The sequence below is a fragment of the Pygocentrus nattereri genome, chromosome 12 (genome assembly GCF_015220715.1).
Source record: "Pygocentrus nattereri isolate fPygNat1 chromosome 12, fPygNat1.pri, whole genome shotgun sequence".
In the NCBI taxonomy this organism is placed as follows: domain Eukaryota; kingdom Metazoa; phylum Chordata; class Actinopteri; order Characiformes; family Serrasalmidae; genus Pygocentrus; species Pygocentrus nattereri.
In genome coordinates, this window is record NC_051222.1 from 14,687,694 (window position 1) to 14,706,387 (window position 18,694).

General features: G+C 39.5%; 1 protein-coding gene across 3 annotated transcripts in view; it reads left to right on the top strand.

The window, feature by feature from the left end:
• The window catches only part of zgc:152904 (uncharacterized protein LOC767777 homolog), a 450,981-nt gene that overhangs the window by 326,683 nt on the left and 105,604 nt on the right, over positions 1-18,694 (top strand). For all 3 annotated transcript variants that reach the window (XM_017701911.2, XM_017701913.2, XM_017701912.2), the window contains exons 3-5: positions 4,126-4,332; positions 6,708-6,851; positions 17,085-17,222. In XM_017701911.2, the coding sequence (XP_017557400.1) occupies positions 4,126-4,332; positions 6,708-6,851; positions 17,085-17,222 (489 nt within the window). The remainder of the gene's footprint in view (positions 1-4,125; positions 4,333-6,707; positions 6,852-17,084; positions 17,223-18,694) is intronic.

An 18,694-nucleotide genomic window follows, 5' to 3' on the forward strand; every position in this document is an offset into this window, starting at 1 on the left:
ACAGGGCACAAGGTGATACGGAATGGTTCGGTGACTAAGGAAACGATGTGGATCATCCGGTCACCAGATCTCATCAGAGTTTAGAACTGAGCACCCATGGAAGATTTTGGACCAATAAGTTAGACAAAGCTCTCCACCACCATTATACCAATTGAAGGAGTATCTTTTGGATGAATGGGGTTGTGTCCCTCCTGTACAGTTCCAGAGACAAGTATTACCTCTGCCAAGGTGCAGTGAAGCTGTTCTGGATGCTTGTGGTGGCTCAACACTTAAGTCAGGGAGCTTTCGCGCTTATATTATTTGGTGGGAATCAACCCAACATTTTCTTTGGTCCATTTTTACGTGTGAGCCCTTTACCAGGAACCATGGTTCATCAAAAATCGCAGCCTGCTTGTGAATCGAAATGTGGCCCAGTTTGCTGTTGGTAGAATTGCATTGTGAGAATGGTCCGCACCAATTGAAGGAATCGGATAATCAGAGTCTTCTAGCAGCACATCAGTGCCGTACAGCCAGTGTAATTCATCTGTTTTAACATTTAACTCTTACAGATGCTCGCACTGTTCATGCAGCATGAGCTGCTGCTAATAATGATAGATGAGCAATAGCGAGGTGTTTTGTCACATGGACTGCAGAAAGTATTTTCAATACTTTGGCCCAGATTTTGGCAACCGGATCGATGGAATTCAAAGTGATGCACAATTAAAACAATCAGGCATAAAGAAGCAGAGATCAAATAATGTTGATTTGTATTAATCTTATTGTCAGGCATGTAGACCTTAAACGTCATTCTTTTCTTGGAACGTAATGGATAAGATTATTCATTTGCTCAAGGATAGATCTGGATTTTATGCCATCATAAGATACTGATAGATAACACAAAATGTAGGTCATATAATGGAGAGGGATGTGAAATTTACTCGTATCCCTGCCAAATTCAGTTTCAAAGAATGCAAAAACAGCCATGTCTTACATGTATTACTTGGTGCACTCTAGTTCTCACTAAAAATGCTAAATCAAAGCATCTTTTTGCATTTGTTGAAAGAATATCATAAAATGATTTATACTTAAAATCTGATTCACTACAACTGAACTCTGTATTACTGCACCACAGCACAGAAAAACCTTATGCTGTAAATGGACTAATCTTTGAATCATCTTGAAAGCTAACAGACTAAAAGATAGCTAACAGTCTAAACATCTCTATCATTAATACCACAGACTTGAATTAACATACAATATGACTCACTGCAAAATGATAGTGTGAAAGTCTAAAGAATGTCACTTGAATGGCGCACACGCTTCAAATGTCTGTGTTTCAGTCACAAGCAGCATCTAGCCTCTGCAGATGAATAGTGCATCGTTTATCGAGTGTGGATGTGGCTACATTATAAATGACTATTTGTAGCTATATGATGTACAGTTGGGGTGCAGGATCCAGTATTTAAAATGTATTGCTCTAATTTATGTAGCGAGCACTTGAGATTCAGCCCCACTGTGAGGAGAGGGGTGACGTTGGATTGGTGCTATGAAACACTTGGTGGTAATTTGGTGACCAAAAAGTACTTTTAAAGCAAACGTTTTTTTGCATTAATTAGTGCTGTTATCATATGTTCATTGTTATACAACAAAAGAATAAAGAAAACATCATTTATTGACCAGTGATGGGCGACCAAACGTTTTTCTCATTCAGCAGTCCAGCAGTCATTTGGCAATGATACCAAACTCTAAAGCAACTACATTTCTTGGCAGAATACTTGTTTATGTCAATTGTTATTAATAATAATTCAAATTATTTTCTGAGAAATGTGTATTTTTTCATATTTTTTGTTGGCTGACATTAAAACAAAAGATATAAAAAATATAAAAGCAAGTAGCCACTTGAGGTCCTGCGTTACTGCGATGTTATCATTTCATTGCTTTATTAATATACTTCAACAATGTATGGGCAGATATTTTTACTTGTTTTAAGCTTTGAAAAAAGCAGTGTTATCTGCCAGTGTTGTGACATGATTTCACTTAACGAAATTAAAATGAGAAATATTAGCTATATTGACTAGATTTAAGATGTTTTCCCTTACCAAGATACCGTTATTTGCAGTGATTCCAAAGAAAAAGATAGAGCATCACAAAAACCCAAACTCTGGTCTGAGCTTTAGGAGTTGTGAAAACATAAATTAATTTATGTTGGTTTTTATGTTGGAGTTTGTATGTTCTCCCCAGGTCTGCGTGGGTTTCCTCCGGGTTCTCCGGTTTCCTCCCACAGTCCAAAGACATGCAGTCAGTTGCACTAAATTACCCCTGATTTGTCTGTGTCTGTCTGTCTGCCCTGCGATGGACTGGCGACCTGTCCAAGGTGCATCCTGCCTTCTGCCCGAAGACTGCTGGGATAGGCTCCAGCACCCGCCCCCTAAACCCCCCCCCCCCCCCCCCCCGCCAGGCGACCCTGATGGAGAAGCGGCTTAGAAAATGGATGGATGGATGGTTTTTACCTTTAATTTGTCACATGTGTACTTTGTGGTTATTACAAGCACATGAATGTGACAAAGTTAGCTCTAAAAGCTGATATTGTAAACGCAATATGTCATAGAGATGCAGAATAAATACATGGATAACAATCATTTTAAATGCAAAGGTTTAATGTAAGTATGAAAATTAGAATTGCTATTAAGCAACTAATCGCAGTATTGGCACAGCTCTACCAAGCTAACGCTAGGACCCCTTGGGCTTGTAACTCCATTAACGCCATGTCCCCCCCACCTGTTCTCCCCTGTCGATCCTGCCTTGGCTTGATCTCCTCCCTCCTGGCCCCTCTAACGCACACACATCCCCCCTGCGGTCCTTAGCAATTCCTCTGCCAGCTCACCCAGCCTGGTCTCGCTTATCTTCATCTTCCCTCTTGGTTCCTGCCGGTTCTTTGGGCATGCTGAGGCCGCAGCATGCTTCCCACCTCCGCAGCTCTCTCTGAGGGAGATGCACGGGCTCCAGTCCCCTCTGATTTCAGAGGCCAAGGAGGAAAGAGCTGGTGCTTTTATGACCTTCCAGCAGGACAGCATTTACAGAGGAGCACACCTGGAGTTTGCATATGGTGCTCTCTAATTCTCCTTGTGGGCTCTAATTAAAAGCGCTGGCTGTCAGAGTTAAAGAGGAATTGCAAATTATGGCGAGTACCAGATATGAGGTAGCTGGAAGTGGACTGCACTACCTGGCTAGAGTAACCGAGTCATTTCCTGTGTGTGTGTGTGTGTGTGTGTGTGTGTGTGTGTGTGTGTGTGTGTGGGTACTTGTTTTGCTTACTTTGCGGGCACCACATCTCCCCATGATCAGAGGACAATTTTGACTTCTTGTCAGCCTCCTTTTTTTTTATTTGAAACACAAAGCCAGATCGTGTGGTGTTCACAGAGGACTCTGCATATGTGTGCGTGTTTGAATTTTGAAGCTGTCAAGCCACAGGGCCTTTAGCTTTTCCTATCATACTGTTAAATAGTGCTGTTAATTAGTTGACTGAAAAGTGTACATGGTAATGATATTGGTATTTTGGATATTTGTAATTAAATAAAACTTCCAAAGTTCTGTCTTAGAAGTTTTCTGGTAATCCCAATTAAAGTTTTTTGTCGATTTCTGTTTCTCAGTAGGGGCTTATTGACAGGTATACATCGTTTCAGACTCAGTGGAAGGATAGGAAGAAATACCTGTAGATGTTTTTAGATGTGAAGCAAGAATGGAGCTCAAAATTTTTAATGAATCTATTTACTTTGTCCTGTTTTTTATTATTAAATGTGTGAGATCTCACAGTTAAGATGTTTGAGGCAGTTGTGTGAATATTCTTGTGTGGATGTTCGTGTCTCTGACAGGCAACATAATGTCAGTGGCGCCTTTGATGATAGCTTTCTTGAGAGGACACAGCTGTAACTTGTTGGTTTCAAGACTAGACAAATGGAAGAGATAAAGTGGCAGTAGAGTCCTTTAAAGTAAAGAGTAGACAAATTAAATACTGATAGATTTGATAATATAAAGCACTAGTTTCAAACAATACTAGCCAATGGTATAACTAACTTTGGTGCCTCAGTGCTTCTTTGATTAATTTGACTTTATACAGTGTTTTTGTTTTTTTTTTTTCTTTTCCAGTCATTGGGGAGCCAATCAGTTTGAACTGGTTCAACCCTCAAGGCGAGCGCATAATTTCCAACCAGAGGGTAGTCTTGCACACGGAGGGGGTCCGCTCCAGACTAACCATCTACAATGCCATCATTGAGGATGCTGGTATATACAGGTGCCAGGCTGTGGATGCCAAAGGACAGACTCAGGAGGCTACAGTGGTGCTGGAAATCTATCGTAAGTTCATGTTTGGACAAACTAAAGTTTCTTTTTTATACTGACCTTTTATGGCATGAGTCAGACGGTCCAATGTCCAGCATGATGTGTCTCTGAGTCACCAGTGGGCTGTCATTCCAGATGACACTTCATGCCAACAATGCTCTATTTTTATTTCTAGCTCTGATATAATTTATATCATATATTTTATTATATAACAATAATGTGATTTGGCTCTTTTACAGGAATCCTTTATTGGCTTGCAAGAAGTACTCCAGCAGCTCTATCTGTTGCATGTATAGGGTATGGTCCACTACCACGGATGATAATTTTGTGCTTTATAAAAGAACAGAAAGCTTTGCTACATTACCTGCCCTTTGGCTTCTATTATAATGATATTTCTAGAGAACAAGTCTTGTGTTCTTTTCCAAGCAGGGAAATATATTGAAATGCTGCCTGTGTTAATTGACCATATTCTACAGATAGAGAGGATTGATATGTGGTTAACAAAAGATTTAGTGTTCCTAAAGCTCCAGCCTACAGTCCAAATTAGAATTTTGAGCTGTCTCTGTGTAAGAGTTAATGTGATGCCAAATGCTTCTAGGAAGCTCACCCCTAATCACTTAATACACAAGCAGCTTACTACCTCAATTATGATGGCCTATAACCTGATTAAATGACACAGTCCTTGTTGTGGCCCCTTTCTTATCTTCTAAGTCATAGAATAGTCTATGCAGAGTCCTTAGAGCAGGGCTAATTGGTGCTGGGTCTGATTTTTCAAGTATATATCTAAAGAAGTTCTGCATTCAAGAGTTTAATGTCAACCTGACATCAAAATTGACGACTTCAACGTCGTTAATTCATGTGATTGGCTATTCACTATCAAACGTACCTTATGGCCGAACGCCAGCTTGCTGACTGGGCAAGTGATTTTTAACGCTGCTATCCCACATTAATGTTTTACTATTCGGGCATTTGTTAATGTTGAATCCTGCGTTATAATTTAAAACACAAAAGGCTTGATTTCTCATAATCTTGATTGTGATGCATGTCTTTTGCACACTTGGAAAACTGAGTTTTGAGTACATCACTGTGCGACAGCAGGTAGGGTAAAATAATATTAACCAATAATATCATGTTGAGCCTCACCCTCGTGTAAAATGCGCAGTTAGCTCTAAATCCCTCAGCGATATTTGTGAATACGCCACAGTGTGGAAGGACCTTGTGTTTGATTTTCCACTTGGTTTGACTTGACACTGAAGCTATAAGGCTAATATGGCTAACAGGTAATACACCAGTGGACAAAGGATCAGTTTATAGAGAGTATATCCATAGCATATTCAATATCATATATTGTTCCCTCCACAAATATTGGCACCCCTGGAAATCATAAGCAAAATGCTTTTTATCTTTCATTCAAAATATTATTAAAATGTAGCCTCTGTTGAAGGTATAATGGTTAAAAGAAAGCTATGTCTTGTCAATAAAAAATTTTTTTTGCATAAATCTGTGTGTTCCAAATTTGTCAGCACCCCTAGAAATTCTTATGAGTGAAATCTTACTAAAGTATATTCCCATTTATATGGTTTCCACTATCAGGGAAATAATTAAGAAGTTTACAACAACTCGAGATGTTAAAGATCTGCAGAGAACTGAACGTATATCTTTACTGGTCTGAGTGGACAATGGATCCCAGGATGACACATGAGGAACTGCTGAAATTAGTTAGGTCGTCTCCCAACCTACAATCACTATATTTCAGAATTACTTAAAACGTCCGGTGGCACTGAACAACTAGCAAGTGTCAGTATTAACAATACCAGCTGAAAATGCAGGTGTAGGTATCAGAGGGAAAAAGGAATGAATCAGATCCAGTCCTTTAACAAATGTAGCCTGTAATAGCACAAATTCTCACAGACCCTTTTTACACCACTTCATGTGTTTTGAGTATCAGGATTATATCCCAGTAGAGATTATGCATGTAGAAAAATGACACATAGACACATAGAACAGAAAAACAAGGAGTGGCTGAGGCAGTTAGCTGTTGTTTATGAGCGGACTGGCAGATACTCAGAATAACTCAAAAGAATAAATGGTATTGTTCCATCTCTACTTGGAATAAAATTATTACACCAACTTAAATCAGAAGTTCAATTCATTCCTTCTCCTCTAGAGTCACATTTTATTTAAAAACAGTAAAAACTAAAGTGTGAATCGGCTGCTTATCACACGTGATCTTAAGGTGAGATGTACAATTGAAGGTTCATTTGTATGGAATAGATGCTAATAAATGGAATGGGTTTGTGGCCAGAATCTCCACAAGGCAGATAAATTGTATAAAAAGGCTGGGCACCAAATCTCATGTGTAATGAATGCCATCTGTTTTGGTCACTCAGAGAAGCTGACGTTCCGGGAGGTGAAGACGCCTCAGGAGTTTCGGCAGGGGGAGGACGCTGAAGTCGTGTGTGATGTCATCAGTTCACCTGTCCCGGCGGTCTCCTGGTTCTATAAGAACAGAGAGATCACACCTGAGCGTTTCAGTAAGAAACCGTTTTCTCTGTTCAGAATTAAAGCACTGCTCACGGACTGCGTTCGACACATTATTGTGATGTTCTTGTTTTGATGTCTTGTGTATAAAATGTCAACTCCAAAGTTGCTGGCACCTCCGTTAGTAGAACTCCTTGTATAAAACGCTGTAATGCCCAACCTATGCAAACTCACTTTCTTGGTGTAGAGCAGAATTAGAGACATCAAATGACTTTGTCTCTGGATTATGTGTTCATTGAGCGCACTAGTGTCAATCTACAGTGAGGGACTCAGCACTGGACAGTTTAGGACCTGCCTGTATCGAAAGCAATTTGAATTTGAAAGGTCGTACTGTTAGGGCAAATCTTTTTTTTTGTCATGTAATTAATGTCTGATTTATAGGCTGAGCTGATAGTTAAATCGCTTCAGTTTTAATGTTGCTAGCCTTGTTCTTTTAATGAGGAACCTCTTCACTGATCAACAAGCCACAGTCTTAGAAGAAAATGAACAAACAGACTGGTTCCTTGTTGGCAAAGGAGTAAAGCAGGGTTGTATCCTATCATCAACCTGTATGCTGAGTATATTATTAAAAAATAATAATAAAATAAATAAAGAAATAGGACTGGAGGGAGGAAGATGGTCAAGGATTCAAGAAACAAAAATCAGTAACCTTTGAAATGAGGATGACATGACACTCGAAGGGAAAAATCAAGAAGACCTGAAGTCCCTTACAAAGGTAAAGAGTTAAAACATGGGACTTCACTTCAGTGTGGAGACAACAGGAAAGACTGCTAACTTTACCACCGATGGAAAAGAATCCTGCAGTTGGGAAATACGACAGAGATTGGCGCTCTGCAGAACAAGGATGAAAGAGCCTGAAAAGATCTTCTTATGTAATGATGTGTATCTGAGAACAAAGATCAGAATTGTACAGGCTGTCGTCTTTTCTGCTGTTCTTTATGGATTTGAACAAACAACAAGCGAGACAGAAAAAATCTTGATGATTTTGAGTTTTGGTGCTGGTGAAGACTTTTGAGGGCACCTTGCACAGCAAAGAAAACAATCAAATGGATTCTTGACCAAATCAAGTGTTACGGATGCCCAGATGACCAAACTGAAGCTGTCTTGTTTCTGACGCTGTGAGAAGACAGTAATTCTTGGAACAGTTGAAAGTAAAAGTGGAAGACAGGCAGGAAGATGGATGGAACACTGTGAAACATATCATGAACAAGCCATTCAGAAGTCTAAAGACCTAAACAGAAAACTGGACATTCTGGAGTAACACTATCCATATAGTCACCAGGAGGTGGAACCAACGTAATTAATATTAATAATAAGGTTTAACCTTGAAGAGGACTTATTTTTTTGGTTCTTGACTGGGTCTCAGCCTTATTTGGAGGTTTTCGGTCTGAACCACAGCCCAAGTGATGACAAGAAAGATATGTTTAGACCCAAACTATAGAACAACATTATATAGATGTTAGGAGATGATTCTATCATGCATGGCTGCTATAGATTAAGGCTACTTTGAGTGGAAAGAAACAGTAGTTTGCAGATTTTTGTCAGTGTTTCGTAAATTCTTGAGGTATGTATAGATAGTGTAGTAAGTTGATTCAGCTTTGACATGTTGGTTAAAAATGCACAGACGCATATAACATTCACACCGTAGGCCTTATGTATCCAAGTGATTTCATACTGAAAGCTTCTCTCCTTTGCATTTCTTGCAAGTGTCTGAAAAGCAGAGTAAATAGGCCACACGCTACTGATCTGGCCCTGCTAGAGCTGGAAAGATTTTCCAGATGCACATGGAAATAAAGCATAGAGCATCACCACATGCACTGATCTTAGCACTGCACAAAGGACAACACCTAGCTGCCTGTCTAGCCCCTGTCTAGCTTTTTTCAAGTGTCAGGCCTTTAATTGAAATTCAAAGGTAGAACTCTGACAAGCTATCATCACTTTGCCGGCTGAAGAGATTACATGGTGGAGATTTCTCCCCATTTTTCTTTATTCTAATTAGGGAGCAAGGTTATAAATATATCCCCCGAATGAAAGAGAGACGGTTGGTGTTTATCACGGAGGGATGACAAAACTGGAAGAAAGGCTTTGTGTGAGCGTGTGTGTGCTCGCGCCATAATCCGAGAGGTATTTCATTTCTCAAACGTCCTTTAAATGAAAGAGAACTGTATCAAGGATTGATGATAATGTTTTCTCGTTAAGGAGCTTGCGTTTAAAAGGTACAGCCCTGGATAAGATCCTCAGCTTGGTGGTTTTTTCACTTTTTTTGACAAAGGACTTTTTTGCTAAAGGGAAAATTCTGACCAGAATCAGAATACGATAACTTTAACATCTTGTGATATGACACTTTATTGAGTTCTGTTGGGCCTTAATGACTTTTGTGAGGCTGGGCAAAACAGCATCATATGCAAACTAGATCTCCTTTTAAGGAAGTTGAAAACGTGTTTATTAGCTGCACCTACCTCTCTGTTACCCCCTTTGGACATTTTATCAGAAACACCTGCCATACAAATGCACTTCAGGTTTATAGTTATGGACTGTAGCCCATCTGTTGCTATACAATTTGTTAGCCTTCCTCTCCCCCACCACCATAGGTACTGTCTTGCCTGTAACAGTAGAAGAACCCTTTTTGGTGCTGTATAGCACTCTTCAAAAAGACAGCAGGTTCTATGTCAATCTGAGGAACGCTTTAATGATGCAGAGAACTCTGATCATGGAAAGTGTATATGATTCTATACAGAACCATTTTCTTTATTTTAAGGATCCTTGAAGAATCATCTTTGTGTGTAAGGGTTTTTTTGGTAGTACAGTACGGTATGCTTACAGATGTAAATGGACGAATGCTCAGGGTACAGGTAGTTCTGCATTTGGATGTGTAACCATATTGTACTGTACTGTACTGCCCAGTGCAAAAACAGCAGGTAAACAATGGTTAAGTGTTTAGGAGAAAATTGCCAGTGAGTGTAGCTACAGTACCTAATAAACTGGCATGGTACATATTATCCAGAGTACTATTAATCTGGCTGATAAAAAGTTAAAGGAGTAATTTTACTTGTAATAAGGTGTTGCTCAGGTCCTTTCATGTTTCCATTAATTCACTGTCTTGATGCTGTAGCTCCCATCTCATGCCTTCGCTACACTCAATGTTCATTAAATGTGGCCCAAGGTTAAGGGCAAGAATTTTTGTTGCGTGGTTATAAGATTATAAGATCATATTAAGTCTTTCAAAAGACATCCAGTAGATGGTCTTACAACTCATCTAGGTTGTGAATACTGTTAGAGGCAGCAAATTTACTTGTGCAGAAAATAAATTACCTTTGCAGTTCCTTTTTTCCAGTAGCACTGCTTATTTGCACGCAGACTCATACCTTTTTGCCTGTTTAATTAGTTACTTTATTTATTTATTTTTGACAAAGAACAAGAAAGAAAGCAAAAAGAATGGATTGTAGTTACCTGAATGAGGTCAGTTACAAACACAGAATTAGTGGGAACGTAGGGCACAAATTAGCCTGGTGAAAACCATTCTCCGTCTCATGAGTTCTGAAAGATTAGACTGTTGTTTGTGTGGACAGGTGTTATCATGGTCAGCTGGTTAATAAAGCTCTTGCCAATTCCAAAGAGGAAAAAGACTTCAAAGCATATAATTGCTGTTATTTGCTTGTACCTTGTAGTTTTGCAATTACTCAATATTTAATAGCATCCGTTGTTTTTTTCTTTGATTTCTGAGCTTATATTTCGAATTTTGTAACCATTTGAACAACCTTAACCCTCCATTTCTGCTTACCCTAACGTGTGCTATCTACAGCATCTCAAGGGCTGTTTCATCACTGTATTAACAGTAATGTATAGTTTGCTGATTTGACACATCAGAATCTCTCTCCATTACCAGGAGAACATATCAGACTGAAAAAGAATGAATTTTAATAAAATCTGAAATAGCTTTTTTCTGTGTTCAAATTTCAGCTTCTTAAAAAACTCCTTCTCTTTCTATCTTTTAAACAGAAGAAGCTGACTCACTGACACAATTTATGAAAGAAATTTAAATCCCAATTCCAAATACAAGTTAGTTACTGTTAACTTAATTCTCTCTTGTTCTGCTAGTTCTTTTCCCAAAAAGGCAACTGACACAATGCCTTGAGTTACGTTTCACTCATGACTATGTCCAGTTATATCGCTATACCTTTTATCAGCACGTCTGAACACACCAGATGATCCAATTTTGAAGGGGTATTTTTTTTTTTAAAGCTTTTTTTCTGTTATACTTCAGTTGTGCAACTTTGGCCTATATTGTGATACATTGCACTTCATTATGTGCATTCATTACTGCAAGCATGCCAGTCTAGCACCCACATTCTCTGATTACTCATGCCATGATCTAGACCTAGCTTTTGAACTTCATACCGGTAACTCCGATATCTCCAGGGGCCTTTTCTTCTTTGGCCTGAAAAACACAATGGTCTTTATTTTCAAAACGGCGATTACGGCCTTTAATGCGGTGCCATCGGGTTACTTGGGTTATGCTCAGCGATGATATCTTTTTATTTCACCCTGTCACCCAGGCCTACTCTGCCTACTCAGGACTGTTAGGTTGTTACCTGGGCGTGTTAAAGTGGCTGCATGCCTCCATATTCATTTTCAGAAAGCCTAAATATGTAGTAACTGCAGTGAATATATCCCTTGAAGCGAAGTTTTTAGGTGACCCCTTGAAGAGATGGAATCAACATAAAGATAGATAATGTATCGCGAAATTATTGGGAACAAATGTATTTATTTTCAAAAGAAAAAAGAAAGTTGTTTATAAGCCACAGCAATTAAATACTTTCAAATCCGTATTGTTTTAAAACTATATCATTTAATTTGCTGCAGTCTTTATGCAGCAAACTGCTCTGACTGATATAACGACATAATTTGTTAGCTCACTGCTAGCTTGCTAGTTAGATAGCTAAGACCTACACAAATAGCAACAACAAAACGAAGGGGCAGTGCTCACATTCTAAACCTGAAGCTTAAATCAGACAAAGCAATTATGTACATTTCACTCAGACCTTTTGCTTAGCCAGCTAATTGGCTCAGGTTGGATAGAATAGTCTAGAGCAAGAGTGCTCCTGTTGGAAAATCTGCTCTTAGTTGCCCCCTATTTCTATTGTACTGCAAGTGGCCACTTGGATATTGTCAGTGCTGTCTAGTTAAAGTTGGTGAGAGTGTGTCAAAAACAACATTGGAACGGAGTGCTAAAACCAGCAGGAGAGCTGTTTTGCAGATGTACATACTATTGAGTAAATGCCAGAATAAATCTGTGAAGTGGAAATGGAATGAAAGCTTGAGAGGTTGGGATGGTTTTCACCAGGCTAAATCACTGCATGGAGTACAAGTGCAATAACCATTATACTGCAAGATTTCTTCAACTTCAAGGTAGTCTCAGCCAGTGTCTGTCTTTTCTGTAATGGACTACTTGTGTTTCCACATATAGAATATAAGTGCCATTCACATTTTTACTGCTGGTTTTGAAGGAGTTCTGAAGGACTTCAAAGACTAGTCAAAGACAGTCTCTCAGACTTGGTGACTGTTAGCCACAGCTGTTATATAAAAAAGGATGGTCTGTCAAGATCTCAGCGTTGTTTGGCAAAGCACCAATACCACTTTGCCTTAGGCTTTGTATCAGTGCTGTCAATTGCTTTCAGCCTCGCAGCGTGGTTTCACTATTGTACAACCAGTATCAGCTAGCTTTCATGGCCATGCTTTTGACCACCTTTGAATAAGCCCACAAAATAGCTTCTGTTATTACCAACTATGACTTTCCTCACCATGATGTTCTCTAATCCTTTCAGCAAGCTTCATTAAGGCGTTCATTAAGGAGAAGTTTTGATGGGTCAGTGTTAGACTGCAGGGCCCAAATCTGCTTCATTCTGGTGCCAGGAAAAGCATGAATCCTGTCATTTAAGGGATACATCACTTCTAGCAGGTGGTTGTCAGGCATTTTTGTATGTGATCCCACACCTACCTGTGTTTGAAGGGATTGTAAGGTGCAGAAAACTATGAACACTGAAACACAAAGTATGTGTGTTGTCAACTCCAAAAACGTTGATACTGTGTGAAAACCAAAAACAGTGATTAATCATTTCACTTTGGAAAACAGAGCATTTTTACACTGTGTATGTATCTATTAACAACACTAACTGAAGGCACCAAATGATCCAGTTTTGAAGGTGATGTTTTTTTTTTACACTTTTCTGCTATAAAAGACTTCAGCAGTGCAACCATGGCCTTCACTGTGATCACTTTGCTTTTCATAAGGCACACATTTTCAGTAGGAGACTATTCTGGACTGCAAGGAAGCCAATCTAGTACCCGCATCTGATTACACAGCTATACTGTTGCCTTTACTGTTGTGCAGCTTACCCATGCAATCACAGAACTGACTTTTGAACCTTACACCGGTAACAGTCTTCTCTTCTTTAGCCTGAAAAACATGTAGGCCTTTATTTCCACAAGCAATCTGAAATGATGACTCATTTAGACCACAGTATGCATTAGTCCATATCTGATGAGCTTGATCCCAGAGACGTTCTGGATGCAATTAACATATGGCTTCTGTTTTGCTTAATATAGTTTTAAATGGCACCTTTTATGCTTTTCTGGTTTATCCCCTTTCCTTTAGTGGCTTAGTGTCTTTCATAGCTTAGTATACATGTAAATGGTCTGTAAAGTCACAAAACTCAAAGTACACTCCAAAAGGAATAACCCTCTTCCACAGAAACCACTTTTCTCAGCTGCCTGAAACATCTCATTGGAATTCTAGCCCTTTTCTCTGTTACACGATGACATCATCTTTCATCCTCATAGACACAGCTGTTATTTAACACCAATTGGCAAGCTTGGCACACACAGCACCTACTGGAGGCAGGGAAACGTTTGTTCAGTTTTGTAGCAATGCTGAGAAGACACTGACCTGACTTTCAGGATCGAACTCTGGGAACATCGCCACACCGGTGTTTACAGCTGCTCAAGAGAGAAGGCTCTGTCTTAGTGATGCTACATTTGTGAACAATCTGGTTCTTGTTTTTTTACCAGCTCTTTGGTAAGAACGAAGGGTATTGTGTCATATTTGAGAGCTATTCTTTTTATTGTTGTGCCCAAATTTCACTGCCAGTCTTAAATGCACTCCACTCCCCACATGAACAGTGAGAACTAGCCTATTATAAGAGAAAGACGCTGTCACAGTAGGTTCCTTAAAGGCAGAATGAGGAGGATTCGTTGATTGCTGTTTAAACAACTTTCAAAGTTGGCTAAGAGAAAGCAGCTCTGGTTGAGCGAGCTAGAGGGTGAATGAAAGAAGAGAGGGAGTGGCATTAGTGAGAAAAAGGCAGTGAGTGAGAAAAAGGACCATATTTCATTGTTTCATTCCGTTTATGTACTCTCCTCTGCCCAACTCTGCTGGATCGATTCTGTGTGAATGCTTCAGCGTGCTACTGTGGCCTCTCTCTGCTCTGTGTCCCAGTCTGCAGAGTGCAAGACGGGGGCAGAACTGCTCTAGCGCGTAACCAAACAGAACAGAGTGGGCAAGCTGACCAGTAAGAGCACACTGGGCTCAACAGGAGGTGGGGCACAAAAGCTCTAACAGTTTCAGACAGAAGGTGAACAGAGATTTACAGTATGAGGAAAATTATGGGCAGCACGGTGGCGTAGTGGGTAGCGCTATTGCCTCACAGCGAGGAGGGCCTGGGTTCGATTCCCCGACCGGGCAGCCAGGGTCCTCTCTGTGTGGAGTTTGCATGTTCTCCCCGTGTCTGCGTGGGTTTCCTCCGGGTTCTCCGGTTTCCAAACACATGCAGTCAGGCCAATTGGACATGCTAATTTGCCCCTAGGTGTGAGTGTGTGAGTGACTGTCTGTGTCTGTCTGTCTGCCCTGCGATGGACTGGCGACCTGTCCAGGGTGTATCCTGCCTTCCGCCCGAAGACTGCTGGGATAGGCTCCAGCATCCCCCTGCGACCCTGATGGAGAAGCGGCTTAGAAAATGGATGGATGGAAAATTATGTTTTTTGGAACACTGAAGTATGTAAATATATTCTAGTAGACCCCAAAAATAGCTCTTATGAACACTGATAACTATCATAATTTCATTTGTGGATGTAGTGATGAACAGATGGAATATTCCAGATCCCAACACAGAAACCACAGGCTGGTTTATATTGCAGTGCCCAGTAGTGAACATTATTTTTTTTTTTTTTTTTAGCAGACCAAGCCATCATTTCAGGATTGTTTTTAAAATACACTCACTGACTTTATAGATAACACCTCAGTTATGCAAGTGGTCACTCACAGTAGAAGATATAGTCGCACACTTGCTCCTGGCTAGTCTGTCCTCTCTGAGTTAATTAGCTCACCAAGCAAGAGGTGTGAGAATAATGTACATAATTGCCTTGTCTGGCTTACGCTTTGGGTTCAGAATGAGAGCAGCGGCATTATGGCAGAGTAAAATGACAGTAACAGTTTGTTACGAAAGACCATTTTGAACACTGCAGATTCAATTTTACACTTTTAAAATATTAAGAATTAGCTTAGGTTTGAAACAAAACATCAAATTGCAAATTTTTTTGAGTGTTTTTTGGTCTGGATAAATTTATGACATGACATAGAAGATTTCACCAAAAAAGGAATAGTAAGAGCAACTTGATGATGTGAAATTAAAAAAAAGACACACGCTATTGATTATTGAGTTATCGCAAAACTAGAATGGTTTCCACCAGTCCAATTTTGCCCTGTGTTCCCACTAATTCTGTGTTTCTAATAGATCTAGTTCAGGAAACCTGATTCTTCCTGAGCAAATGTCTTTTTTGCTTTCTGCCTTTTTCAAACATATAAATAAATAAACACAAGCTAAAGGTAGGAGAGTGCATCCAAATGCACATTAATATTGAAAAAAAGAGTTGCACGAGTGAATTGGTTGCCTACATCTAACCGAGATGAATTGTAAGACCGTCTATTGGATAAACTCAGCATGGTCTTTTTGTTAGCACTGAGCAATAACTCTAGCTCTTAACTTTGGGTCACATCTAATGAACGCTGAGTGTAAGGAAGGTGTGAGATGGGAGCGAGTGTGAAAGAAGGTGATTTAATAGCACCATGAAAGGACCTGAACTAGATCTTATTACAAATCAAATTACTCCTTTAACTTTTTATCTACTAGCTAAATAGTTCTCCAGGTTAAACTCCGCTGAGTTGCGTTTATTAGTTTCTCCTATCTTTCTGCTACACTGGCCATTTTATCCAAAACACCTACTGTATAGGCCTGGGGTGACCAGTCTTATCTGCAGGGTAAGGGCCGGTGTGGCTGCAGATTTGCTCACAGATGGAATAGATGCGACTGTTTTGACCGATGGAAGGTGCATGTCTATCGCAGGTGGTGTGTTGAAAAGCGTTGTTTTCATTGGAAGCGTATTGGTTCTGTCGAAACATTGATAAAGGACATATTTAGAATTTTTGTGGTTAATTGTGAAATATTGATGAAAATATGAAAGTATTATCATTGTCAAAGGTGGTTTTGAGAGTGAGCATTTGGGTCAGGCTGTCTAGCCAGCCCTACTAAAGAACCTCTCAATAGAGGGTTCTTTAGAGAACCATTTTTCTAAGTAAGATATGCAGATCTAAAGAATCTTTTATGTGTAGTTTGATATGATAGCAGTAAAAGGTTTTCTTTTTCAATAGAGTAGCAAGTGATGTGTGTCAGTGTTTGTTCTCTCTGTCTCTTTGAAGATGGCCAGTATTGTTTGAAGATATCATATAGTTCCTGGTTTGAGTAATCGGGTTCATTTTATATGACTTTATGAAAAATTAATGTAGTGACTGGGAGTATCAGAGAAATCAAGACTCAAACTTTGTCCTTCAAACAAGATGTACTCATTTTACTGGATTTATGCCTTTTTGCTTTTATTTTAGATATATTCAAGATATGTGGTGTTTATTACAAGAACAAATGCACTTTTTGCCAGGATAATTAGTTTTAAATAAACTTTTATTTATACACACAGTGCATAGTGCTGTTGAATTTCATGCTAGTTTACGGTTACAGTTTATTATCAATGCACAAGTGACTCTATAACAATGAAATGAGGCTTTCCAAAATATATTCTTAGAGAAATACAGCCATTGCTGTTTATACATGAAATAATGCCTGACCTTTTATCTCTCTGTTTCTTTTCTTCTGCCTTTTTCTTTTTCCTTACTGAAGACAGGCTCCAGGTCCTTCCCAACAACAACCTTCAGATCCTGAAAGTGGCCAAAGAGGATGAGGGAGTGTACCGCTGTGAGGCACGAGTGGAGGCTCGAGGCGAGATCGATTTCCGCGATATTGTAGTGGTGGTAAATGGTACGTCCTGGCTCCCTTCTAGACCACACAAAGACTTGCTAGCACACGTCTTTCTCTGCTACCAGATTTTGGAAAAAAAAAAATCTATCCTTGTGGTGGCACTTGGGTAAAGAACCTCTTGAGGTACAGCACTGTAACATATTGATCCAGACGCTGGCCATGAACTAGCCATTCACAGGTTAAGAATAGAGTCACCCAGCTGAGACAAGTTCATTCATGCAGAAGGTCATAGTATGGATGGAGGAATCATGCTGAGTAGAAAATAGGGTCAGTTGGCTCACAGAAAGCTAGAGAGGAGATAGGCCTTGAATGCAAACTTGGCTGTCATCTAAGACCGAATGAGAACAATTGTCATATTTTCCATAAAATGGAGTCTTTGAGCTTCTTTTGTGTCATTTTTGAAAAATGGTTGCCTTCCTCACCTGAAATTAGATCTAGATTATGACCTTTCACAGTAGCTCTGATTCTCTGCTGGTTTCTTTCAACTCAAATGCATATTTATAGATTTAACCTTTAGAAGTCACAATAATCACAGAGGATGATAAAAGTGTGGTGTAAATAACTGTTATTACTTGTATTATCTTTAATTCCATTTGTGCTACAGTGAAACAAAAAAGTCATATTAGCTGCTGGGTCTGATCCACTCGTACCAATGCAACACACACTCATGCCACCACCAGGTAAATGTCACTGCAGTGCTTAGCATGATCCACCGCCCAAAAATAGACAATGAGTGTGGATACAAGGAGGTGTGCTTATGAGAGTGGATGGTCGGTGTATATATAGCAGCACACAGATGACCATATTGAATTATTCAGAAGTAGCTGAGGGAGATTGGAATGTTTGTGTGTCAAGTAATAGAGGCTTCCTCTTCAGGTTAGCTATTGTGCTAAGATCATCCTACATACAAGGCATTTTCTCCTCAGCAGATGATGTGCTAACACAATATTTGTCAGAGAAGTATATTTTCATTAGTTATGGACCTAGCTAATATCAGCTACAGTAGCTAGCCTAGTTAGTGATTTAGCCATGCTTATATTCAGGCACTTGTTTCAGTGCAGCAAAATCATAAATACAAGGAAAGTTGACGTTTTACTGAATTGTCTTATTGCTAAGAAATAACTCATGCCAGAATACTGGCACCTCAATTTTTTTTTCTGAGCACTAGAACACCTGTGTGCTATGATGGTGTTTTAGGGCCACTGTAAAAAAAAATAAAAGAATAGACTTTGAGACTAAAGTCATAATATCTTGATAAAAAGTTGTAGAATTATGACATTACAGTGGGATTTTACTAGGAAAAGTCACAATATTGTGGCCAAATGGTTTGCAAAAGGAAGGTAGCGACATCCTTCTGTTAAAATAATGGGCATTGAAGAGATGGTAGGATTATACTTTCATGTCGATTTCACCCATAAAGAAATACTCAGTCTCCTGGCACATCAGCACCAGATTGTTATTAGTTAAAGAAG